The sequence below is a fragment of the Ooceraea biroi genome, chromosome 2, assembly GCF_003672135.1.
Source record: "Ooceraea biroi isolate clonal line C1 chromosome 2, Obir_v5.4, whole genome shotgun sequence".
Classification (NCBI taxonomy): Eukaryota; Metazoa; Arthropoda; class Insecta; order Hymenoptera; family Formicidae; genus Ooceraea; species Ooceraea biroi.
In genome coordinates, this window is record NC_039507.1 from 10639528 (window position 1) to 10660073 (window position 20546).

Genomic DNA, 20546 nt, shown 5'->3' on the forward strand with positions numbered 1-20546 from the left:
TGTACATGCAAGCAAGAAAAGAACGCGTATATGTACCAAAAATATTTATTATTTATTTATTCAAATGCCTAATAAATTTTCTTCCATATAGGGGAGACAATTATTCATTCCTCAGTTCCTAGTAGAGTGTCCCCGTTTTGCGATGTAAACATCGTATATATCTTTTTGCTCAGTTCCGGACCGACTTTACGTACAGCCGTGAGAGGGCCGGCTGCTCTCCTAATCTGTTAAATAGCACAATTTTTCCATATTTGTCGATAGAACATTATTAAATAATAGGTTAAAGTGCAATTAAAATTTGCACACAAAAAGTTATGTAAAACATGTTACAATTTATATAAAAATATCGACCTTTGAGAATAGTTAATAAAATGAGAAATTGTATATAATAACATATCTAATATTAATATTTAATAATTTTACTATTTATTATATCATTATTATATTAATTAGCTGAGCTGTAAAAACCATAGTATTAAAGTAGCTGTGTAATAGTTATTACTTACTGGTATATCTTTCAATAGATTCATGCCTTTGTCAGGTGTACAACTTTTGTAAGCCTAGAAAAAAGAATATTACTTCTCATTATCACAAACAAAGTACATGTTGTCTTAACAATTCTCCGTCACACATACATCAATAAGCTGTGCTGGACTAGAATAAACTGTACATATTGCTTCTGCCGTTTCCAAACTGCTCAAGTTAAACTGGCACAACTGCTGCTGCCACAACCTTTTCAATCCATTTCCATCCTTGTCAACACACACAGTGTTCTTATTGTCTCCCATAATGTACCAGTCAAATTTATCTTTCTGATTTTCGCTCTTCTGTAATTTATATGGTATCTCCGAAATGGACTTTGTATATTGATATATCATTAAACTTAAATCCTGTGCGTTCTCGATCAATCTGTTGCTGCACTGGGCTACTATCTGAACTTTGGTTAGACACGTATCGAGCTGCTGCTTTGATATAATCGGGAAAGTGTCGAACTGCTGATTACCTTTACATCTCGTTCCTTTACTTCCTGGACTTTTATTCGATTTCCGTTTCTTCAGATACGCAAAATACTCCTCCATGCCAAAGATAACCAGAACTATTTTGTAGTTTGACATCAGAGCCTTCATGTTTGAGATAGATGAGCAGAAAGTATTTTCTGCTACATGTGTCACTGCCTCATGAATGCTCCAAACCACAATAACGTATTCCTGCATTTGTACATTTTTCTTTGTGCATATCTCATTGTCTTCGCCAATATAGTTCTCCTCTATGTTCCTTTGCCACGTAATGCTATTCGGAATCAATTCTTCGGTCATGTTAAACTTGATATTAGCGTTTCGTAATGTATTTTTTACTTCTTCTTGAAAAGTGAACGCATCGATACCTTGGTCAAGATTAACTTCTATGAACTTGAGACATTCCCCAGGCTTCATGTCTTTAGATCTTTTCAGCGCTATTGCTTTTAACGCCTTACCTCGCGCCAGAGCTTGCTGGCGTTCTTTCTTCAACGTTGCCTTATCCCTTTTAGATACCATTCGAGTCTGAGAGCTCTTTTTAACTTGATCCTCTTCCGATTCGCAAGAATTGGACATGGTGTGCGATGATCGATGAGCGTTGAACATGAAACCATTATCGTCGTTTAAAGTAGAAAAATTTTCTTTATTTTGCGATGGCAAGTCTTCCGCGGCATCATAACAAAACGGCACCTCTGGAAAATTGAAGTCAATGGCAGTGTCAGAGTCATATGTCCTTTCAATCTCTGATCCATTTTCGTTGCGTTTGTCGACAGGCAAGACGAAGACGGATTCGTCCGAATCGCTCAGTACAACGACGTCCGACATTCGCGAAGGAATTTCGATTAAACGTTCAAATTAAATGACGCTGTCAAAACACTCGCCACACATCAATGATCAAGCGGTATAGTGTATACTGCGGTAGCGACTAGCGGTACACGTGCTAACCTCAGTTTCTATCATAAAGACTGCAGTCCACTTAGAGCTACAAATCCTTCAAAATACTTTCCATCTTTTTTTTATTCGGTGCTTTTCCCGAAGAGTGGCAAATATTTTAAAGATTGACATGTTTATTAATTTTTTGTAAAGGCTTAAGTTTTTGAAAAAGAGCACCGAATTAATGTACGCGCCTATATATATATATATATGCATGAGCGCGCATGCGCATTTATATCACAGTACAGAAATTGTGAAAGTGAGAGATCGATTTACGTCTGCATTGTGACGCTTTTGAGAGCGTTAAGCTTTGTTAGCAATATATTATTGTTACATATATGATTCTCCGTATCACGTGCGAAATTTGACTGCAGTCCTAAACATTCGATCGTTACTTTGTTCGAAAAGCAATGCATCTATAAGAGTTTAGAGTAAGCGCATTTTCGAAAGTCGCAATTATAAGTAACAAATACCTCTTAACATAAAGTCTCTTAAACGGCCCGGTCTCTTATTTCAATAATATTGATCAATGAAATCGTGTAAAGTGACGTGTTCAAAATTTATCGAAGAAAAACAGCTTTGCGATTGTAGCGACTATCGAAACTCAAGGTATCGACATAACGCGAATTATCAAAGTAGTGAAAAAGGCGCGCACAGTGAACAGCGAGCGGTAATCAAGTAAATTTTGGCCAAATATCTTTCCCGCTCAAAAAGATTTTTCTTTAGTTCTATTTATGTGTAACATTGATGATAAAGGCGACTAATACGCGAACACGTGCATAGAACTAAGAGCTGTGTAAATAGAAATTTCATGCTGCATCAGGATAAAATAGAATTAATATAGTTGTGTAGGTTATACTTGTGGCAATTGTAGTACGTAGATAAACATACGTGTTAAATATTACCTTTATATTTTTAGGTAATTCCTCATTAGTTTTCTTGCATCGAATCGAAACATATCATTTAACTAAAATGGATACTTCCTCTTCAAAAGACTCGTCGATAGAAATAAAAATTGAGGACGATGATGATGAGTTGTTCGATGAAGTGATATGTATGAGCAGCAAAGAAACCGCATTAAAACAAAATGATGCGGAAAGAGAAAGTAATTTGGGAAATACCGCTTTGTGTGAAGCCGAAAAAAATGAAACTGAGGCTCCTATGAATAATGAAAATTCAAAAGCAGAAAGTGACAATGTTGATTGGACAGAAGATAATGATACAGAGCACGAGAATACAAGTAACATTATGCGTATAGAGTATAGAGACAATGTAAAAAACAAGCCAGAAGAATCACATACATGGCGTAAGCGAACGAGGCAGAACAGTGAGGATCACAACGATGATTTCAAGATTTCTCGTTGCAGAAGTTACTCCACTGACTCCAGCTCTAACTCCACAAACTCTTCAGATAACGGTAAAAAGCATATAGAGTATGAAACAGACCCAGTTGTATTGGCACGTAGGCAGAAAGAAATAGATTACGGAAAGAATACTATTGGATATGACAGATATATCGAGTTGGTGCCTAAGTAAGTATTCAGGATTCTGTAGATTGCTCGTCTTTAAGCTGAATACCATTGATTTATTTATCTTTACTTTTATTTCAGAGAGAAACGTACACGAGAACATCCAAGGACACCTCCAAAATATATAAAATACAGCAGAAGAGGCTGGGACGGCATGGTACGATTGTGGCGGAAACAACTGCATTCTTGGGATCCTCCCAAGGAGGACCAAACAGATTAAGAGGCTGTTTCATTGAAATACTGCTAATTTTTCTTAATTTATATATAGTTATTGCATATGTTTTCGTACTATACTTTCTTATTTGTTACGTACTACTTCAACAATGTCTATAATAATTTAAAGCTGAAATAAATTAAATGTAGAAATAATGATTTCAAAATAATCGTCTCACGTTTTAGATTTTTGTTTACCTACATTATTTTATAATTATTCAAAACAACTTTGCTCATAACGCATCAGTTTTACATAATATCACATATATATATATATATTTTTTTTTTGAAGCAATATTTTATGCAGATTATTATCATCATGTAAATATTGGGTCAGTCAAAAAGTTCGATTTTTGCGTCAAATTTTACTGCATTCAATAAAAGCAAACTATTCATCAATCAAGTAACCACTGTCATTATTTACGATTAGACACTTTCTATGATGTTATCAACATCGTTGCCTGTATTACATGTGGCATCATCATGACTATTGAAAATCAAACACATTGTTTTGGCTAACCCGATATTTTCAGGCAAATTGAATTGATAATATACAAGTTAAAAATATTCGAATGTAAACTTGTGAAGTTGTGCAATGTTTTCGATACAAGATTTAAAGGTAATATGGTAATAAAAATAAAATGTATGAATGTCCATATACTTGAGTAATTGTAATCTAATAAAAAAATATACAAAAATAAAAAAGGAACTTTATATCTTCTTAAAATTGCTGTATTTTTTCATTAAATAAATCAATATATTCACAATAAGACGACTTGTCATATATAACATATTGCAAATCTTACTAAATAATCAATAGATACATATTGCTTTTATATCATAATTCTGTTATTCTGTGTGTTGTGTCTCATCCATTTAACATAAAAGTTTAATCAGAAACATTTTTATATTTTAAACTTAGCTGTGTTTCAAGTTTACTCAAGATGGTATCCAGTTTCTGATTGGTATTAGCTTCCATTTCGTTTATCCTTTTCATCAATCTTTTCTCCATGTCATAAAATTTGTTGTCAATGTACGTTCTGATATCAATATTGGATTCCTTACTATCCTCCTTATAGTTTAGACTTTCACAGTTTTCGCTCTCTTTCTTTACGATCCCATTTTGAGATTCAAGAGAATTTGGCTTTTTATAATTATTTCCGTAATTCAAGCAATCCTTTTCATTAGCTCTTTTTCCAATTTTATTGTTACCTGCCAGATATTCTAAATCTGCAGCAAAACTTTCCAGACTTTTCTGGCAAGATTGTTCCTTGTTCGTAGTTTCTTGTTTATCATAATATTCAAATACTCTCCTTGCCATATCAGCCATTTTATGTGGTTTGCCGTTGGCATTGCTGAGAAACGTTTGAACAATATCATAATTAAAGGCACCTGACTTTGCCTCTTTTATGGCCTCCGTCAGAAACAGTTTTATACCAAATATCCATATGCCCATACTAGCATCTTTATTTCTCGTTCTGGTAAACTGTTGTAAAGAAATTATTATTATTATACTATTGTACAAATAAGAAACATATTTATAAGGACATCTTACCTTAACACTAACTTCAGTCGTAGGTGGTTGTATCGTGGTGTCTCCAATGAAAACAGTAGTTCCTTCATATTCGTCTATAAAGTCTGTGAATATTGTTGTTTCATATTCTCCAGATTGTTTGAAAATTTCAAGAACGCTACCTTCCGAAACGATGACAATACGCGCTATTTTCTGGCAGTTTGTCACTTTGATGTCCAACATACATGGTTCCCTATTGGAACCATCCATATTGGAATTTGTACAAGAATTCATATTAGATTCTGCATTAAACACCACAGGATCAACTGGTTGCAGAGAAATGCAGGTATCCGTAGAAACTACATCTTCATAGCTTACTCTATACAACAAACAATATTATTTCAATGATGTGTGTTCTTATTTTATGTATTTTTAAAAATTTCATATGTATAAATCATATTATAGACAAAAATAGAAACATGTTCTAGTTTGTTCATTTACCTATGATTAGGTGCATGTTTTAGGGGTACAATAATGATAGCATCGTAAAGTTGTTTATTGCTAGCAACTTGCCAGTTACATGAAACTTGTAAGATGCCACAATTCACGGGTAGCACAGCATGTGACTCGTGATGTTCATTATCTGTGATGTTCATTATCTCCATAATTCTGATATCTGCCAAAAACGAGCGGATATTTTCTCAATGTCACCTTTTTCCCAACAAAGCGTACGTCACAATTATATTTTGACACTTTGCGTATGATGCGACCATCAGCATTCTCTCACGCAATCTCTACTATCATGTCGTGTTAAACATATCGCTCGATTGTTGGAAACTTGAAGATTACAAACAAGAATCCAGATGTAACCCGCGTTATCCCGTGAATTCCTTTGACTTTAATTACGTTTCAGCAAGTCACTTTTTTACTGTCCTTCTGACAGAGATTCAGAAGTTTTACCAAAGTTCTTTCTTCACATTGGAATGTTGAACACAGATGTCAAACGATATCAGGTTACAATGAAGCTTTGGTTAATGCTTTGGATAAGTTCGAAAAACAAACAGTGGCAAACAAAATAACGATATTTACGATAATTGCGATATATAATTTTATTACACGCGTAATGTCTTTAAAATGATTCAACGTTGTCTAAAAATCATAATCATATAAGTTAACAATCGATCACAGATCACAAGCTGAAAAAATAGCGATTTTCGTATCAAATAACCCCGTGTATGCTTCTCTAATATATTTGAGCTAACGAAGCTCAAATGCTGCTTCCAATATCATGGTATAGACGTATATCAACCTTTCACTTTCAATCGTGCATTTTAACGCAAATGCGCATGCGCGTGCACAAAAGATATCTTAAGAACATCTTAGGTGCGCAAATTACTTCGGTGCTCTTTTTTGAAAAAATTGAGCTTATTAATTTTCCTTTTTCTCGAGAGGGAATTCAGCTGCTCGATAGATGGAGAAAAATATTAGAAAATGATGACATATACTTCCAAGATTGATATGTTTATTTTTTTTTTATAATAAGGACTCAATTTCTTCAAAAAGAATTAATTTAAATTAATAAAGCATACCTAAAGACTGCACTTGAGACAGCTTAAATGTAAAAATAGATTATTAAATACTGTGCTTAAAATAGTATTTTGAATTTTTTAGTAGATGGCGGCGCGTGCAATTTCCGCTATGATGACAGCTGCATCAAGACATCACAAGTGCCGGACTGCCTAGTGCCAGTGTGCCACTAGTTGGCCGTAACTAAATTTGGCACTTAGGAGCCTCTCTATGCGATAGTTCAAGTTCTTTATTAGTGAAAATTGTTACTTTTATTCAATTGTATAGACGTCAAAACTGAAAAGAAGCATATAAGAAAGCCAAACTAAAACGTTCACATGCTCGCCTACTCCACTTGCGTTTCATATTAATATAGTTTCCATCAATAGAAAAAACAATCGCTAACTTATCCCTCTACTGAGAAAAGCTCAGATGAGGAGCGGCAGGTGGTCGCCACATCTATTGTAAACATCATAATTGAGTTAAGATAGAAACAATTGTTGATCTCTCTCTGTCAAGGTTACCTGTATGTCACTATAATAAAAATGACAACTCACCTTCAAATGCAACTTTCGAGCGTTTTAGGAGATAAAGTAAAGTGTCTTGCGGAAATAAAGAAAACATTTGTGCGTCCATTGATACAATGTGAGTGTAATAAATTAATTCTGTGTATTGGACATAAACAGATTAAGTATAATTCATAGTGGAGATAATTTATTATTTTAAACGTATACATATATTGCATTAAATGAAAGAAATTAATTTATTAGATCAAATGTTAATTAAAATTAGCACAAGTATATGATGAACTTGAGATATATTTAATATAATATGCTGTCATGTATGTGTGTGTATCTATTAATTGCTTAAAAACTTGTAGTGGCAGTAAAAACAATAGAACTTGAATATGTTGAAGAAGGTATATTGGAACGAATAAGCAAGAAATATAATATACCTGAAAAAGATGTAGATGAATATTATGCTGCTATTTACACAATTTTACAAATATATTTACGTTCACAATACTACGTTATTAAGCCTTTAGAATTCAAGCAATGCTTAGAGGAATTAAAGTAAGTAATATTTTCTGCTCTCTGATGATGAACATCTTACTTAAAGGACACTCATATTTATATTTATAAAAAGGATGTGGAAAATCTTTCAAAATAAAAATTGTACTTTTTTTTGTAATTCTTAATTATTTCTTATGCATATTACAGATTGTCACCAGATTGTATAGAAGATTTATCTTCTGTGATTTATGGTCCAAAACGATCAAATCTGTTATCAGGCTTAATTCAGAGGACGACGTTTAATCCACAATTGATATCCTGCAGATGGCGTGTGGATATTACCATCTCTTCCAAGTATATTTTAATTTTTAATATTTATTCATTATAAAGTATCTCTCTTTTTGTATACATATAGTATATGTGTCCCTTCTCTGATTTCAGCATATTAAATAGAGTCTTAGAACCAAATATCGTGATGGAATGGATGTATAATACAGGCGAACGCGTAACGTTTGAATTATCCTTGGCAAAGTTTCACCAGCTAAGGCATGCCATAGCTACTATTCTCGTTGAATTGCAAGCATTACAGCGTCACAACATCAACAAAACTATCCAATTCAGTTAACAGTAACAATTACTGAAGATAATATCGACATACAGATATATAACACAAGATATACTGTGTAACAATTTCCATTAATCTTTTTAATATGTGAAGATATTTAATGATAATTTCTATATATTTTGTTGTTTTGTAATATATATCATAGATTCAAATCATCTTAGAAATTTATTAAATTTCTTAAATGGATTACTTAAATGTTAACTATGTTTCATAAATGTATTAATGCATACTGGATTTGAAAATTTCTAATTACTGCAGAGACAATATAATTGATAATATAATATATTTGTATTTGTTACACTTTTTTTGTATCAAACATTGTAATATATTGTATATACATTTGATTATGTATATATATTAGATTTTTTATATAATCTAATGAGCGTTTGACAAAGAAGAAATTATTTTATAAACATTAATAAAGAAGAAGAATAAAAATAAAATTCATTAATCAGTTATTCTTCACCTTTATCACAAAAATACTACAATCGGCTTTCTTGCGCATGCGCATGCCATACAACGATGGATGCAGTGTGAATGTAAGATATGCTCCATTCTTAACTCGGTTTATATACGTGTACCTTAAAAACATCTGGCGGGATGATGACATCGATATTGAGAAATTGTTGGGGGCTATCGCGAAATTTGCCGGTTGCCACGTCAAAGTGTAATGGAATATTTTTCATACGAACGGTGGTATTATAATCGAATTATATAATAACGTATGCGTCTGTCTGATAGGTTATGCTGTTGCATTTCCATCATCGGTAAGATGCAATACCACAACAGCCAGCGAGAAAACTGAAAAAGCTGAAACACGTCGTACGTGGTATTTTTTATCTGTAAACTATAAAAATGTGCAAAAGTTATTTAAATATTATATTACAATACATTAATAATATCTGGAGACATTGTCAATCTCCATTTCTTCATAAAAAAAAGCAAAACGATTCTGAAATATTGCATATCTTATATAAAAAATCTGATATAATAATCTTATGGAAAACATTTGACAGCGTCATTTTATTTCGCTCGAATTTTTGCAGCTACAGTACGCAAACCCAGCCATGTCGATGTCAATCGTTTGATAAGTTTTGGTCGATACATTACAAATTGCCTGCCAAAATATATACAAAAGACACAGCTGACAGCTGGTGATGAGTTGGAGTTACTCATTGTCCCAGATGGCATTATCCCTACACTCACATTTTTGAAAGACCATCATAACACTCAATTTGTCAATCTGACAGATATTACTGCACTAGATGTGCCTAGTAGACAGTATAGATTTGAGGTAACATTCCTTTCAAGTATAAACACATAATTTTAAATACACATAACTATTATCCTTTTTTTTTTAAATAAGTTTTATCATGTATGCTGCACTGTGCACATGACATAAATCGATATTGTGTGATGAATTTTATGAATAAACTATTACGCATGTATTTGTTTGTTACAGCTCGTCTACAATTTGCTGTCATTGCGATATAACTCACGTATCAGAGTGAAAACGTATACCGACGAGTTGACGCCAGTCGACTCAGTCTACAGCATATTTAAAGTTGCTGATTGGTATGAGCGAGAAGTGTGGGATATGTTTGGCATATTCTTCTCGAATCATCCCGACCTTCGCAGGATTCTTACAGATTATGGTTTTGAAGGTCATCCACTGAGAAAAGATTTTCCACTCAGTGGATATGTTGAGGTGATTATTCAATTAAAATTTCGAATTAGTAATTAGTTTTGATATGATAGTATTAAGTCTTTTTATTAAAATTATTTATTTTAGTATCTATTTAGACAAATGTTCATAAGATTATCGTGTCAAGACTAAAATCTTCAAAAAAAGTCTTGCTGAAATAAGATAACGGGGCCTTTAAAAAGTTATAAATTTTATAGTAAATTTTATATACTAATTATTTATGTACTCATTAATACCAATGAATTATATTAATATAATAATTATATTATATTAATATCAAACATCAATATTTTTATTTTTAGGTACGCTATGACGACGAGCAGAAAAGAGTAGTGATTGAACCATTAGAGTTGGCACAAGAGTTCCGTAAATTCGAACTAGCCGCTCCGTGGGAACAGTTTCCTAACTTCAGGGATGCTCCAGCAGCTTCTGAAACTATCTCGAAAGAAAAATAACTGCTTTTGTTTAAATCATAGTCCTACTTGAAAATGAGTGTAAAATATTCTAGTAAAATGTAATTTATATTATATTGTATTTCCTTGTTAACCATCTCTAAATAACTAATTCAGACTTCTGTTATGAAAATATATACAGAATGATATAAAATAATAGAACTATTTCTTTACTTTTCAGAATAATTGCAAAATATAATTTGTTTTCTATCCAGAGTCCTCACTTATTATAATCCGAGATCTTTTTATGAAGATTTTTATTTTTATTCTATGTCTTATGAAAGGAGATATTTCGTTTCACCAATTGTAATTTGCACCAATTATGAAAATATTTAGTACAAAAAACTTGATTTACTATTTAAAAATTGACTATTTTCTTATTGCTTAATTTCTTTCTCTTTTTTATCTATTATTAATATTTAAATTGATTTAACGATACATACTTGAGGTATGTATAGTAGTAGTATTACATTTTTTACAATAAAATTGCTTTTATTGGTGCAAATTTTTCAAATATCATCTTTTATGAAAGAAATCATATATTCACATATATTAACATAGATATTTATATTGAATATATAATATATAATGAATTTTATAAAACATTTTCTAATATAATTCTTTAATAAATTATTATATAACAACAAAATCAATACTATAGTCAGTAAATTTTTTTCAAGTATCTTTTTTTTTATTTTGTGTATTTGTATAGAGTTATAAACATAATATGTATTATACTTATAAATTGCTTACAATCTATTTATAAGGCATTGTTTCTGGCGAATTGCGAAGTGTCTGCAAAATTTGAATCGATCACATCTTCCTACGCCAGGAGAACGGTATTAACTCTAGGATGGCTATAGTTTACTACTCGCCGGATATATTTCGTTTATACGGCTACAAGTCTTATATATTGTTCGTAAATATCTTTAATTGTCTTATTCTTAATTTAGAGAAAAAAAGAGGGCAGCCTCTATCAGAAAGCGACTTTTACTATCGCTTGATAACTAGGTTTTCGTAAGTAGGACTCATTTGCGATTCTAATATTACTATCGCATTTTTACGTGCAATGGAGTCTTTGCAAAGAAACATTATGCCTGCAATGCATAGCGATTTATCTTATCCTAGACTTCTTAAAGACGAAATTAATATTTGCGCTAAATAAACGCGGTTTTTTCGATGCGGTGCTCAATGCAATTAGCATGCACCAATTATGACCGCTAAGTATTCGAATAAAACTAAATTATATTTCTCTGTGCCGATAAAAAATTTATACTTTCGAAGGAAAGATAATCTTTTTCTTTGGATATAAGGCAACAGATATATGTTTTTCACATTTTTCTAAGTACTCTTCTTCTAAGTTTCTAAGTACTGTTTCTTAAGAACTGTTCTCTCAAAAATTATCTAAATAATTCGCTTTGTAGTCAAAGATGGACTAAAATGTGCGAAAACTACATTGTGCGATATCGTCAGTATAATGGCATCCACCTAGCGGTTAACATGATTAAATCGAAGTCTAACATTTGGCGCAGAGCGAAGTCGAGTTTGGTGATTAAAGTTAGATTCTATGTAATTTAAAACAGATCGCCACTTGCGTGTTTTACACAGTCTCCATAAGATAATAAAACAATGCTGTTTCTTTCTGCTATTTCTTCTATCTTTAAAAATCCAAAATAAACTTTAAGTATATCTGTGCACTTTTCTTAGGTTTACTATCTTAGATATTCTTTACTTTAAGTACTTTTAACATTTTATTATTGTAAGTATAAATTTATTTAAAATGCAGTTTATTATATTTCTGCACCCTTGTCATAAAATTTACTTTTAATATATTAAAATATATATTAATGTTATAATAAAATACTAAAAATGTCACTCAATTGTCTTCACAAGTTTAAAAATAATATGTGAACACGATAAAAAGCGACAGTTTTATTTTATAGTTATGTTAATGTAAACATAGACAATCCGTTTTATATCACAAAACAGAAAAAAATTATACCTCACTCTGTGCACATATTAAGCAAAATTATCGATAAACCAATATCGGTATTGTTTTTCTCAATTTATTAGTAAAAAGTAAATTAATTCCAAATAATAAAATAATATCTAGAAATCAATGCAATTTTCATGAATTAATTGTTCATATCATCAATTATTTGGGATTTGGGAATAATATTTAATGCAATAAAATTTTATATTATAATATTGCCATAATTAATAATTGCTAATAATCAGACAATAATTTTGATTATAAACAATTCAAAAGCAAAGAACTGAATGATTTTCAAAATAAATTTCTAAATCATATTGAAAAACTTATTTGCATCATGTTGCATAAATTGTTTAATCTGGAGACTCTTATATAACTTGAATATTCACACTCACAGTACATACATATACCTCATCACAGTTTATGTTCGGACACTATTATCTTCATTCTCTCTTTGTCTCTATTTTACACGCACACACGGACGCGCATATGTGTTGGCCACGTAGGTCAAGTGACCATACAATTAAGCTCATATGTGCTCCACGAAGTATTGAATCATGCACAACTTGTTTAATTGCTATGTGTCTACTCGTCATAATCAACCTAAATATTTTCATTATTAATGAACATAACAAATGTTTGCTCATTTCATTAAACATTTATACATTGTGTCAGATGAAAAAAAGAGACATCTTTCCTCAATATCTGCACGAGAAACTTTCCCTTCTCTGATAATAAACTCGAACTAATCAAGAACAAAATAGCTGAAATTAAAAAGCAAAAACCTGATAATCTATCAACAGGCTTATATAAAAAATTGAAAAATTCAAATTCAAATTTGAAAAATTACGAAAAATGTTCAGATATGAGTAATAGATAGACTTTCATAGTTTATTTTGTTTATTTAGTCCTACTATACTTTATCTATTTTGCTGGCTTTCTGCAGTGCTGCTTGTCGCTTCCGAATACACGGTACAAAGCTCCAAAGGGACGCACCAATTATCAAGATGATGCCAAGTATACTGAAAATCGGTCCATAACTACCGATTTGTTCAAACACTATACCGCATATGGGCGGCCCGACTAACTGAATGACGCCGTTGACGAACAACGAGATGCCATAGGACGAGGTAAGCTTCTCTGTACCTAGCATATCGGCCATAATGACAGCGGTTATACCGACATAAATGCCAGATGCGAGTCCAAAGAAGGCGCAATACACGGACAACGTAGTGTACGTGTTAGACGATGGCAAAATAGTCAAAGAGATCCCGGAGGCGAGTAGACCACCGATAAAGTACCAGTGCTTAGGCATAATCTTGATATCGGAGAGGGCAGAGCCGCCAATACGGCCCACTAGGTCAAGCATAGAAACGATCGACAACAACAGCGACGCATCCCAGTTGTCGAAGCCCAAAGAGATGGCATAGGCCGGTAACAGGATAACGAAGTTGGTGTAACTTACGGCGTTGGTAGAGTTGGAGATTAGGATTACGAGATAGATGGGATCTTTGAGCAAGCTGAAGTCGAAAAACTTGTTCTCTTGACCTTTCTCATCTTCTTCGGGTTCTCCCTTTCGCGCTGCTGTCGTTGATTTCCTCGAAAACGTACTGGAGATTGCGTTCAGCGTCAGTGTGGATGCGCGTTCCGGATGCAGCGCTGACAGCGTGCTACCGTGGTATGGCGTGCTAACATAATTGAAGGAGGACGTGCTGGGCGAACGTAGCGGCGACCTCGTTACTTTGGGATATTTGCCGAAATCGGCCACGGCACCGCCGCGCTCCGGTACGGCATGCAATGTTGGCGTGCTATGCATCTGACCGCTAATCTCGCGTCCAGTCGGCACGCTGATCTTGCGCGTGCGGCCCTGCAGTGGTGTATTTTGCTTATAATATTCCAGGGCGACACTCGACGCGCTCTTAGGAACGATTGGTGCGGCTTTCTCGCTTGTCGAGTTGTTTGCTATTGTCAACTGGCTATTCTCCTTCTCATTGGCTGGTTGTTCGGGACTGCTTGTCACAGTCATCGATACGGTGTCTGCATTATCGCGCTCCTCGCTATCATCTAAAGGACCAGCTGGCACCATATGCCATTCCACTGGATGATATAGAAGCGCGCTCGCCCAGACGTTTAATGTAACAGCGCCCATTATTAAAACTGCACCTCTGTAAATGTAAGCAAAGACATTAGGCAAGGACATAGACTGGAGTTTTTTCATTTTTAAATTTGTTTTCTAACTACACTTCCTAAAAATTATTTCACTTGGTGGGCTCACTTTCTTCAAAAATAGCACTAAATTAATTTACTTAATTAAAAATACTGTTATATTTTTCTAGCTAAATGGACAAGTTAGAAGGTTCTAACTTGTTCATTTAGCTTGAAATAGATAACTTCATTACTACGTGATGTACTGTGTTTGAGCGCACAAACTTTAGATAATATAATTGACAAACTTTAAATAAGTATTTAAATGGTAATAAGTATTACCACTTAAAAACTTTTGATAGCTGACATTTTAATATTTCGTCTTTAAATGATCTCAAGAATATGCTATTAACGGCCGTCCGTTAGATTCCATAATTGCAAGTATTAATATTTTCTATAGAAATTCTTTCCATGTATGACATTTTAGTAAATAATAATATTACCTAACATATTGCGGGTTTCTTCATTATTTTTATTATTAAATTATTTATTTAGCTGTAACAATATTTTTGTAGACGCTACGCGCGAATGACTGATAAATGACTTAGAATTAGAGAAATGGTACTGAACTTACCTATACCCATATTCTCGTAAAAGGAAGCCCAAAATAGGCGGAAGAAATATTGAGCCAAGAGCGCTACCGGATATACAGAGCCCGTTGGCGAGACCTCGTAACCGTACAAAATAAGACGTCACGATATATACAGTTGGAGGAAACGCTAATCCTGCTCCCGTACCTACTAATACACCATAACTAGAAAACAAAAAGAATTATGCACGAGATTTGCACGTATGTCATAATAATTAATATTGTGTTGCATAATAAATATTCTCCAAGGAATACATTTAACTCTCGCCGCAGGCACACGGTGCCTGCCTGAATCTCGATGTGAAAAAGATAATTTGCAACGAGAAAAATTATATTTTATATGAAACAAACAAGTACCTAACACATAAAAAGGCCACAGAGCTGGCGAAATAGCTCAATATCATTCCCATTGCAGCAAATGTTCCTCCTATTAAAGTTACTGTACGATAGGAATACTTGACTGAAAGTATACTAGACAATGGACCTGAAACGGTAAGATGATAATTTATATAGATAAAAAAATACCATTTATATACCATTTATAGATAAAAAATTTTATATAGATAAAGAATATATAATAAGAATAAAGCATATTTAAATTTTTAATCGGGAGTTGAGTAAAAACAAAATTAGATCAAATTACAGAAAAAAGAGATATCTAAAAAATATTGAAGTATTTTATGAAATCAATATGTGACATAACAACTAGAATAATTCTCACCTAGTGAGCTGTACAAGAAGTAACAGAGCGATGGTATCCATGCAGCTGCTGCCGGTGACGCGTCGAATACATCAAGAAATTCCACAAACAATACTCCGAAGGACTTAATGGTGCCAGGAATAAGAAGGTTAACCATAACGGAGGCCAGAAGCACCAACCATCCCCAGCCTCCATCCGGTGGGACTAATTTCTCCTCTATTTTTTCATCTTTCTCTGTAACAAAGTAACAGTCATTAAGTAATTATTAACTAGTCACAACTTATATTTGAACTAAGGCCAATTTGAGTTTTATTTATCAGATAAAATTAATTAAGTCATTTATAATATAATTTTTATATTATTTTATTATCTTTTTTATATTTTTATTACATGCCCTTGATAATGGCACGTAATTGTAGACTTGTTAACAATCGAAAAAATATATACACAATATTTTTTAGAATTATGACAAAGTGACTAATTTACGGAAAAAATTTATTACATTATACATCTCTCGCTCGAAAAATGACATAAAACTAATACTTCATTTAAAATATTTAGCATTGTATTTAAGTTAAATAGAAATGTCAGAAGTGATTGTGTGATTTGATAAAAAATATGACAGGATTTGCGTGGTTTGCATATTATTATTAAACTTGTGTAATCAATTCGTGAGCAAATTGAGCAAACAGTTGATATATAACCGACGTTCCTCCGACATATATTCCGTGAAAGGAATGTGTTCAAGGTGGAAATTAGGAATGTAAATCGCTAATGACAACTGTTGATTTCCTCGTATCATGATTATCGATTGCAAAACCAACTCAATCAAACATGTTCGACGATAATTGCCGCACAAAGAAGTATGTCATCATGTGAACATTAATATCATGTAATCAACGCATGTAAATATTAATTACAAAAGCGAACTGATTCATATGGAAAGCGAGAAAAAAAGGACAAAATTGGCATTCCATGCATATACGTGGCACGCACTTAAATAAAAATTGTTAGAGATTTTCTGTTAATTTTCCACGCTAAATGAACAAGTTAGAGCCTTGACGCGGTTAATGGTGCGTAATTCCACGACTTATTAAAGTGTGAATGTGTATGACGTCCGTAAACTGTACAACGTTTCGATCCTGTTTCGGATCTTCCTCAGTGACTGACCGTAGTGACCCTGATGATGATCCTCGCCAATTGATCAGGAAAATAAGAACGATGACAGCGTTAGCGATTGATGATATGATATAGCGACAGAAAAACAAATAAAAATATCAACTATATCGATCATTACAGTTCATTTTATGTTCTTGATATTTTTGTTATGCTTGAAATTTAAGGAATGGTTCTTTAGAATGAGTTATTTTGTATCAACTTGAAAAACGCAATCCTTTTTTACGATATGTAATTTATAATATATAATTTATTAATAAATTATTAAAGATATGCAATGACGAACTACATACTAGGAAAGTGTGCTGTGTGGTATCAAGTAGAAAAGTAGAAAACTTTCTAAATACAGTCGTTCAAAGTCGAGGATTGCGTTACAATTTTATTGAAACTCATTTTACTTAATTTTTACTGAACAGCAATCATATAAATCATATAAATGAAGTTGACGTAATAGTAAGCCTTCTCGTTGTAAGTTTAGTCCCCTCCACAATTCGGCAGATAAGAAACAATCACGAGGTTCTTCATATGGCTACTCTGTCCATTTAATAGATTATAATGGGCGATGTGTCAGCCAATGAAAATTAGTTTCAAGAATTTATGTGATTTTTATTGTCGTCTAATAAAAATAGGATAGAATAAATAAAATAAAAAAGAGTAAGTTCACTCCTCAGCTTTGAACGCTTATCTAGGTTGCGAGCCTAATCCATGTTTCTGAGCAATTTTCTACGTAAATTGATTCCAGGAACATGTTCTGTTCATGTACGGTTCGTCATGGGTTACTCTATACACATATTATATATTACAATAATAATTTCGTAATACATATACATTTGACGAAAAAGATGACGCAGAAAGGGAGGACAAAAAGAGATAAAGAAGAGGGAAAGAAAGGGGGAGTTATATAATAGGACACTCATACTATAGTCGCGCCTTAATATTAACTTTATCTAAAAAAATCATGACAAGTGTGTGCTCAACTGCAAATCAAACAACATGCTTTGCGCGATGTATATGAATCGTATTAAAATTGTCAGTAAAATTTGTATTAATACAGTTCATTATAAGACTGAAACATAAAAAAGAATCTGATTTCGAAACAGTAAAGATCTTGATTACGCAGAGATTATTCTTGTCACATTAATTTTACGATAACGCCGCTGAGAAAGATTACAATGTCACCAATATGCTTTTCTTCATACAAATTTCTCGTTATATTTATATACATACTTATGCAACGATAAACAATTTTTGGATGATGCTTCCCTTATGTTTAGACGGGGAATTATAAGAAGAGATTAAAAAAAGAATTAACAATAAGCATTGTATTATAGGATTAATGTTGACAGCTAATTAAGGATATGCGATTTTTAACTTCCTACAAAGACTCTGTTAATTAAAACGAGTAATTTGCCTGAGATGTTAAATAACTGGCAATCTCACCTACCTAGTTCATTGGTCCCTTTGAACCGGTCTTTGTTGTTATCAGAATTTTGTGACACCAGCTTGTAGTTTCCTTTCCCCGGCTTGCCCGGCCCGAACTTAATGTTAATCCCATTGTCCTGATCTTGAACCCGTTGCATCGTCATCGACCTTTATTTACGGCTCGCGCGCGCGCGCATATACCAACGCACTAACCGCACACGTAGTTGCCTGTATATACAAAGCTGAAAGAGATAAAAACATTGGGGCTGATCGCCCTGTGCTACGGGCTATATATAAAATTATGTGTATGTGTAGGGTGCGTGCCCGCGCGCGCGCGTGCATACGGCGCGTGTACACGTATTGTACGTGTATTGTACGTGTATTGTACGTTCATGAATGTGACAAAGAGAGTAGTGAAATTAATAAGTACAATCAAAAGATACAAGCAGAGCGAGAATATTAGGGATAAAAGAGAAGGAATAAAAAAAAAGGATATAATCTTCTTTTCTATTTTTAAAACATCTCTATCTCTTTCAAAACGCGTTTTCGTTTATCACTCGTCGCGCGCGTGCACCTAGTGGTATGCATATTTATAAGGCGATATTCAAACGGACTCTGATGACGATGATAATGATGATGGCGTCAATGATCCGTGCTTTGGTGGATGTTCCGGTGCTGCGCTCTTTGCGAACCCGTGTCACGAACCTAGTGAGCGTGCCAACGGCGTCGAGCGTCTCCTTCGTGTTTTTTCCACCACTTTCGTTCCTCCTCACGTCTGTCCAATTCCACCATTCCAGTCATAGACTCAGTTGATTGACTCGACCGCCGCTCTGTTCCTTCGCTGCCTTTGTCGGATGATTTTGTTGTCGCCACGACAAAATTTCCACTCGTTTCTACCGAGCGCTTCGCTATCTTCCCTGTCGTCGTCTTTGTCCTTATCCTTGTCCTCGTCACCGTCACCGTCGCCGTCGCCGTCGTCGTCGTCGTCCTTCTTGTCCCCGTCCTCGTCCTCGTCCTCGTCCTCGTCCTCGTCCTCGTCCTCGTTGTCCAGGTGCATAGAGAGCGTAAAGCGACACTAGTGCACACACATGAACTCGGTTTCACTGCCTAATACACGTTCAGGCTACAGTGATTCCATGCCGCGCGGCGCAGCCAAAACGCGCACGTAAACAGACGTATGTCGCCACTGACTGATCAGCTGTGTGTCACGATGCAGGGGCGTTAAGTGTCTAGCTCTCCCCACTCCAGGGGACGTCGTTTCCCCTTCTACTTCGCACCACTGTTCCGCCTAGCGTAGTCTGGAGCACAAGTTGCTACTTTGCGCGTTACGTACGTATACATTACTGTGATACTTGTACGTTTCAGTAGAGCTTTGTATGTACACTTAATATGAGGAAAATGAGCATGCATTTGATCTTGGGAGAGAAAAAAATGCAAACAGAGCTTAGAATTACATAAAACAAACGGAACGTTTATTTTTCACATGTGCCACTGCACTGCAGCGTAGTTTGATCTTGTTGTCTTGTCTTCTTATTGGCTGGATTCATTCCCACTTTATTAGTATGTCAGTTTAGCCGCTTCGCTTTGTCAATTTTTTTGTTTCTTTTTTCTCTCGTGAACTGTTGCCTTTATTTGTCTCTTTCTTGCGTATTACGTATGTATGAGTGTGAATGAGGTAAGATACTTGATTGTAAACTAAGTCCCTTTCTTGGCAAAAAGCTGAATGAATTAATTATCTATCTATTTGTTTGTTTCTTTGTTTTTTTAATGCATTCGAGTAAGATAAAAGCACAACATAGTGCTATCTAGAAACAGATGAATATAAAATGAATTAATTAATTGAAATTGAAGCAATTATTATATAATATAACATTACTCATTTTATAATTTTGCTTG

At 33.8% G+C, this 20546-nt stretch overlaps 6 protein-coding genes across 9 annotated transcripts; 3 read left to right on the plus strand and 3 right to left on the minus strand.

Moving 5' to 3' along the window:
- Window positions 1-33: 33 nt before the first annotated feature.
- Window positions 34-2107, minus strand: LOC105279157 (crossover junction endonuclease EME1). Its single transcript, XM_011338738.3, has 3 exons — window positions 636-2107; window positions 507-560; window positions 34-224 (listed from the first exon to the last, which is right to left on the minus strand). The coding sequence occupies exons 1-3, from the start codon at window positions 1839-1841 to the stop codon at window positions 105-107; spliced, it is 1380 nt and encodes a 459-aa protein (XP_011337040.1). The 5' UTR covers window positions 1842-2107; the 3' UTR covers window positions 34-104.
- Window positions 2108-2243: 136 nt separating this feature from the next.
- LOC105279158 (histone RNA hairpin-binding protein) lies at window positions 2244-3859 on the plus strand. Of its 3 annotated transcripts, none has more exons than XM_011338740.3 (3): window positions 2244-2380; window positions 2869-3481; window positions 3560-3859. In XM_011338740.3, the coding sequence occupies exons 2-3, from the start codon at window positions 2922-2924 to the stop codon at window positions 3696-3698; spliced, it is 699 nt and encodes a 232-aa protein (XP_011337042.1). In that variant the 5' UTR covers window positions 2244-2380; window positions 2869-2921; the 3' UTR covers window positions 3699-3859. The 3 variants fall into 3 exon arrangements, with proteins under 3 accessions (XP_011337042.1, XP_011337041.1, XP_011337043.1); XM_011338739.3 differs by lacking the exon at window positions 2244-2380 and adding an exon at window positions 2567-2797; XM_011338741.2 differs by lacking the exon at window positions 2244-2380 and adding an exon at window positions 2567-2745.
- A 553-nt stretch (window positions 3860-4412) lies between these two features.
- LOC105279159 lies at window positions 4413-6537 on the minus strand. Its single transcript, XM_011338743.3, has 3 exons — window positions 5706-6537; window positions 5247-5583; window positions 4413-5177 (listed from the first exon to the last, which is right to left on the minus strand). The coding sequence occupies exons 1-3, from the start codon at window positions 5867-5869 to the stop codon at window positions 4581-4583; spliced, it is 1098 nt and encodes a 365-aa protein (XP_011337045.2). The 5' UTR covers window positions 5870-6537; the 3' UTR covers window positions 4413-4580.
- A 361-nt stretch (window positions 6538-6898) lies between these two features.
- Window positions 6899-8691, plus strand: LOC105279160 (COMM domain-containing protein 5). The gene is made up of 4 exons (XM_011338744.3): window positions 6899-7415; window positions 7651-7843; window positions 7991-8137; window positions 8225-8691. The coding sequence occupies exons 1-4, from the start codon at window positions 7316-7318 to the stop codon at window positions 8406-8408; spliced, it is 624 nt and encodes a 207-aa protein (XP_011337046.1). The 5' UTR covers window positions 6899-7315; the 3' UTR covers window positions 8409-8691.
- Window positions 8692-8915: 224 nt separating this feature from the next.
- LOC105279161 (NADH dehydrogenase [ubiquinone] iron-sulfur protein 3, mitochondrial) lies at window positions 8916-10722 on the plus strand. Its single transcript, XM_026975525.1, has 5 exons — window positions 8916-9075; window positions 9150-9230; window positions 9455-9702; window positions 9871-10116; window positions 10416-10722. The coding sequence occupies exons 1-5, from the start codon at window positions 9009-9011 to the stop codon at window positions 10566-10568; spliced, it is 795 nt and encodes a 264-aa protein (XP_026831326.1). The 5' UTR covers window positions 8916-9008; the 3' UTR covers window positions 10569-10722.
- A 512-nt stretch (window positions 10723-11234) lies between these two features.
- On the minus strand, window positions 11235-19491 carry LOC105279162 (monocarboxylate transporter 14). Of its 2 annotated transcripts, none has more exons than XM_011338747.3 (6): window positions 19356-19491; window positions 18673-18892; window positions 16074-16286; window positions 15710-15836; window positions 15338-15517; window positions 11235-14723 (listed from the first exon to the last, which is right to left on the minus strand). In XM_011338747.3, the coding sequence occupies exons 2-6, from the start codon at window positions 18812-18814 to the stop codon at window positions 13472-13474; spliced, it is 1914 nt and encodes a 637-aa protein (XP_011337049.1). In that variant the 5' UTR covers window positions 18815-18892; window positions 19356-19491; the 3' UTR covers window positions 11235-13471. The 2 variants fall into 2 exon arrangements, with proteins under 2 accessions (XP_011337049.1, XP_011337048.1); XM_011338746.2 differs by having other exon boundaries at window positions 19265-19407.
- Between the last annotated feature and the right edge of the window lie 1055 nt (window positions 19492-20546).

Coding starts and splice junctions, on each gene's coding strand:
- LOC105279157 (XM_011338738.3), bottom strand. CDS start 1,841: ATGTCGGACGTCGTTGTACTGAGCGATTCGGACGAATCCGTCTTCGTC. Junction 561..635: donor GTCCAGCACAGCTTATTGAT/GTATGTGTGACG, acceptor TCTTTTTTCTAG/GCTTACAAAAGTTGTACACC. Junction 225..506: donor ATCTATTGAAAGATATACCA/GTAAGTAATAAC, acceptor GCTATTTAACAG/ATTAGGAGAGCAGCCGGCCC.
- LOC105279158 (XM_011338740.3), top strand. CDS start 2,922: ATGGATACTTCCTCTTCAAAAGACTCGTCGATAGAAATAAAAATTGAG. Junction 3,482..3,559: donor TATATCGAGTTGGTGCCTAA/GTAAGTATTCAG, acceptor CTTTTATTTCAG/AGAGAAACGTACACGAGAAC.
- LOC105279159 (XM_011338743.3), bottom strand. CDS start 5,869: ATGGAGATAATGAACATCACAGATAATGAACATCACGAGTCACATGCT. Junction 5,584..5,705: donor AAACATGCACCTAATCATAG/GTAAATGAACAA, acceptor TTTGTTGTATAG/AGTAAGCTATGAAGATGTAG. Junction 5,178..5,246: donor CGACTGAAGTTAGTGTTAAG/GTAAGATGTCCT, acceptor TCTTTACAACAG/TTTACCAGAACGAGAAATAA.
- LOC105279160 (XM_011338744.3), top strand. CDS start 7,316: ATGACAACTCACCTTCAAATGCAACTTTCGAGCGTTTTAGGAGATAAA. Junction 7,844..7,990: donor CAATGCTTAGAGGAATTAAA/GTAAGTAATATT, acceptor TGCATATTACAG/ATTGTCACCAGATTGTATAG. Junction 8,138..8,224: donor GATATTACCATCTCTTCCAA/GTATATTTTAAT, acceptor CTCTGATTTCAG/CATATTAAATAGAGTCTTAG.
- LOC105279161 (XM_026975525.1), top strand. CDS start 9,009: ATGATGACATCGATATTGAGAAATTGTTGGGGGCTATCGCGAAATTTG. Junction 9,231..9,454: donor TGAAAAAGCTGAAACACGTC/GTACGTGGTATT, acceptor GAATTTTTGCAG/CTACAGTACGCAAACCCAGC. Junction 10,117..10,415: donor CACTCAGTGGATATGTTGAG/GTGATTATTCAA, acceptor TTTTATTTTTAG/GTACGCTATGACGACGAGCA.
- LOC105279162 (XM_011338747.3), bottom strand. CDS start 18,814: ATGACGATGCAACGGGTTCAAGATCAGGACAATGGGATTAACATTAAG. Junction 15,837..16,073: donor CTTCTTGTACAGCTCACTAG/GTGAGAATTATT, acceptor TTACCGTTTCAG/GTCCATTGTCTAGTATACTT. Junction 15,518..15,709: donor GTGGCCTTTTTATGTGTTAG/GTACTTGTTTGT, acceptor TTTGTTTTCTAG/TTATGGTGTATTAGTAGGTA.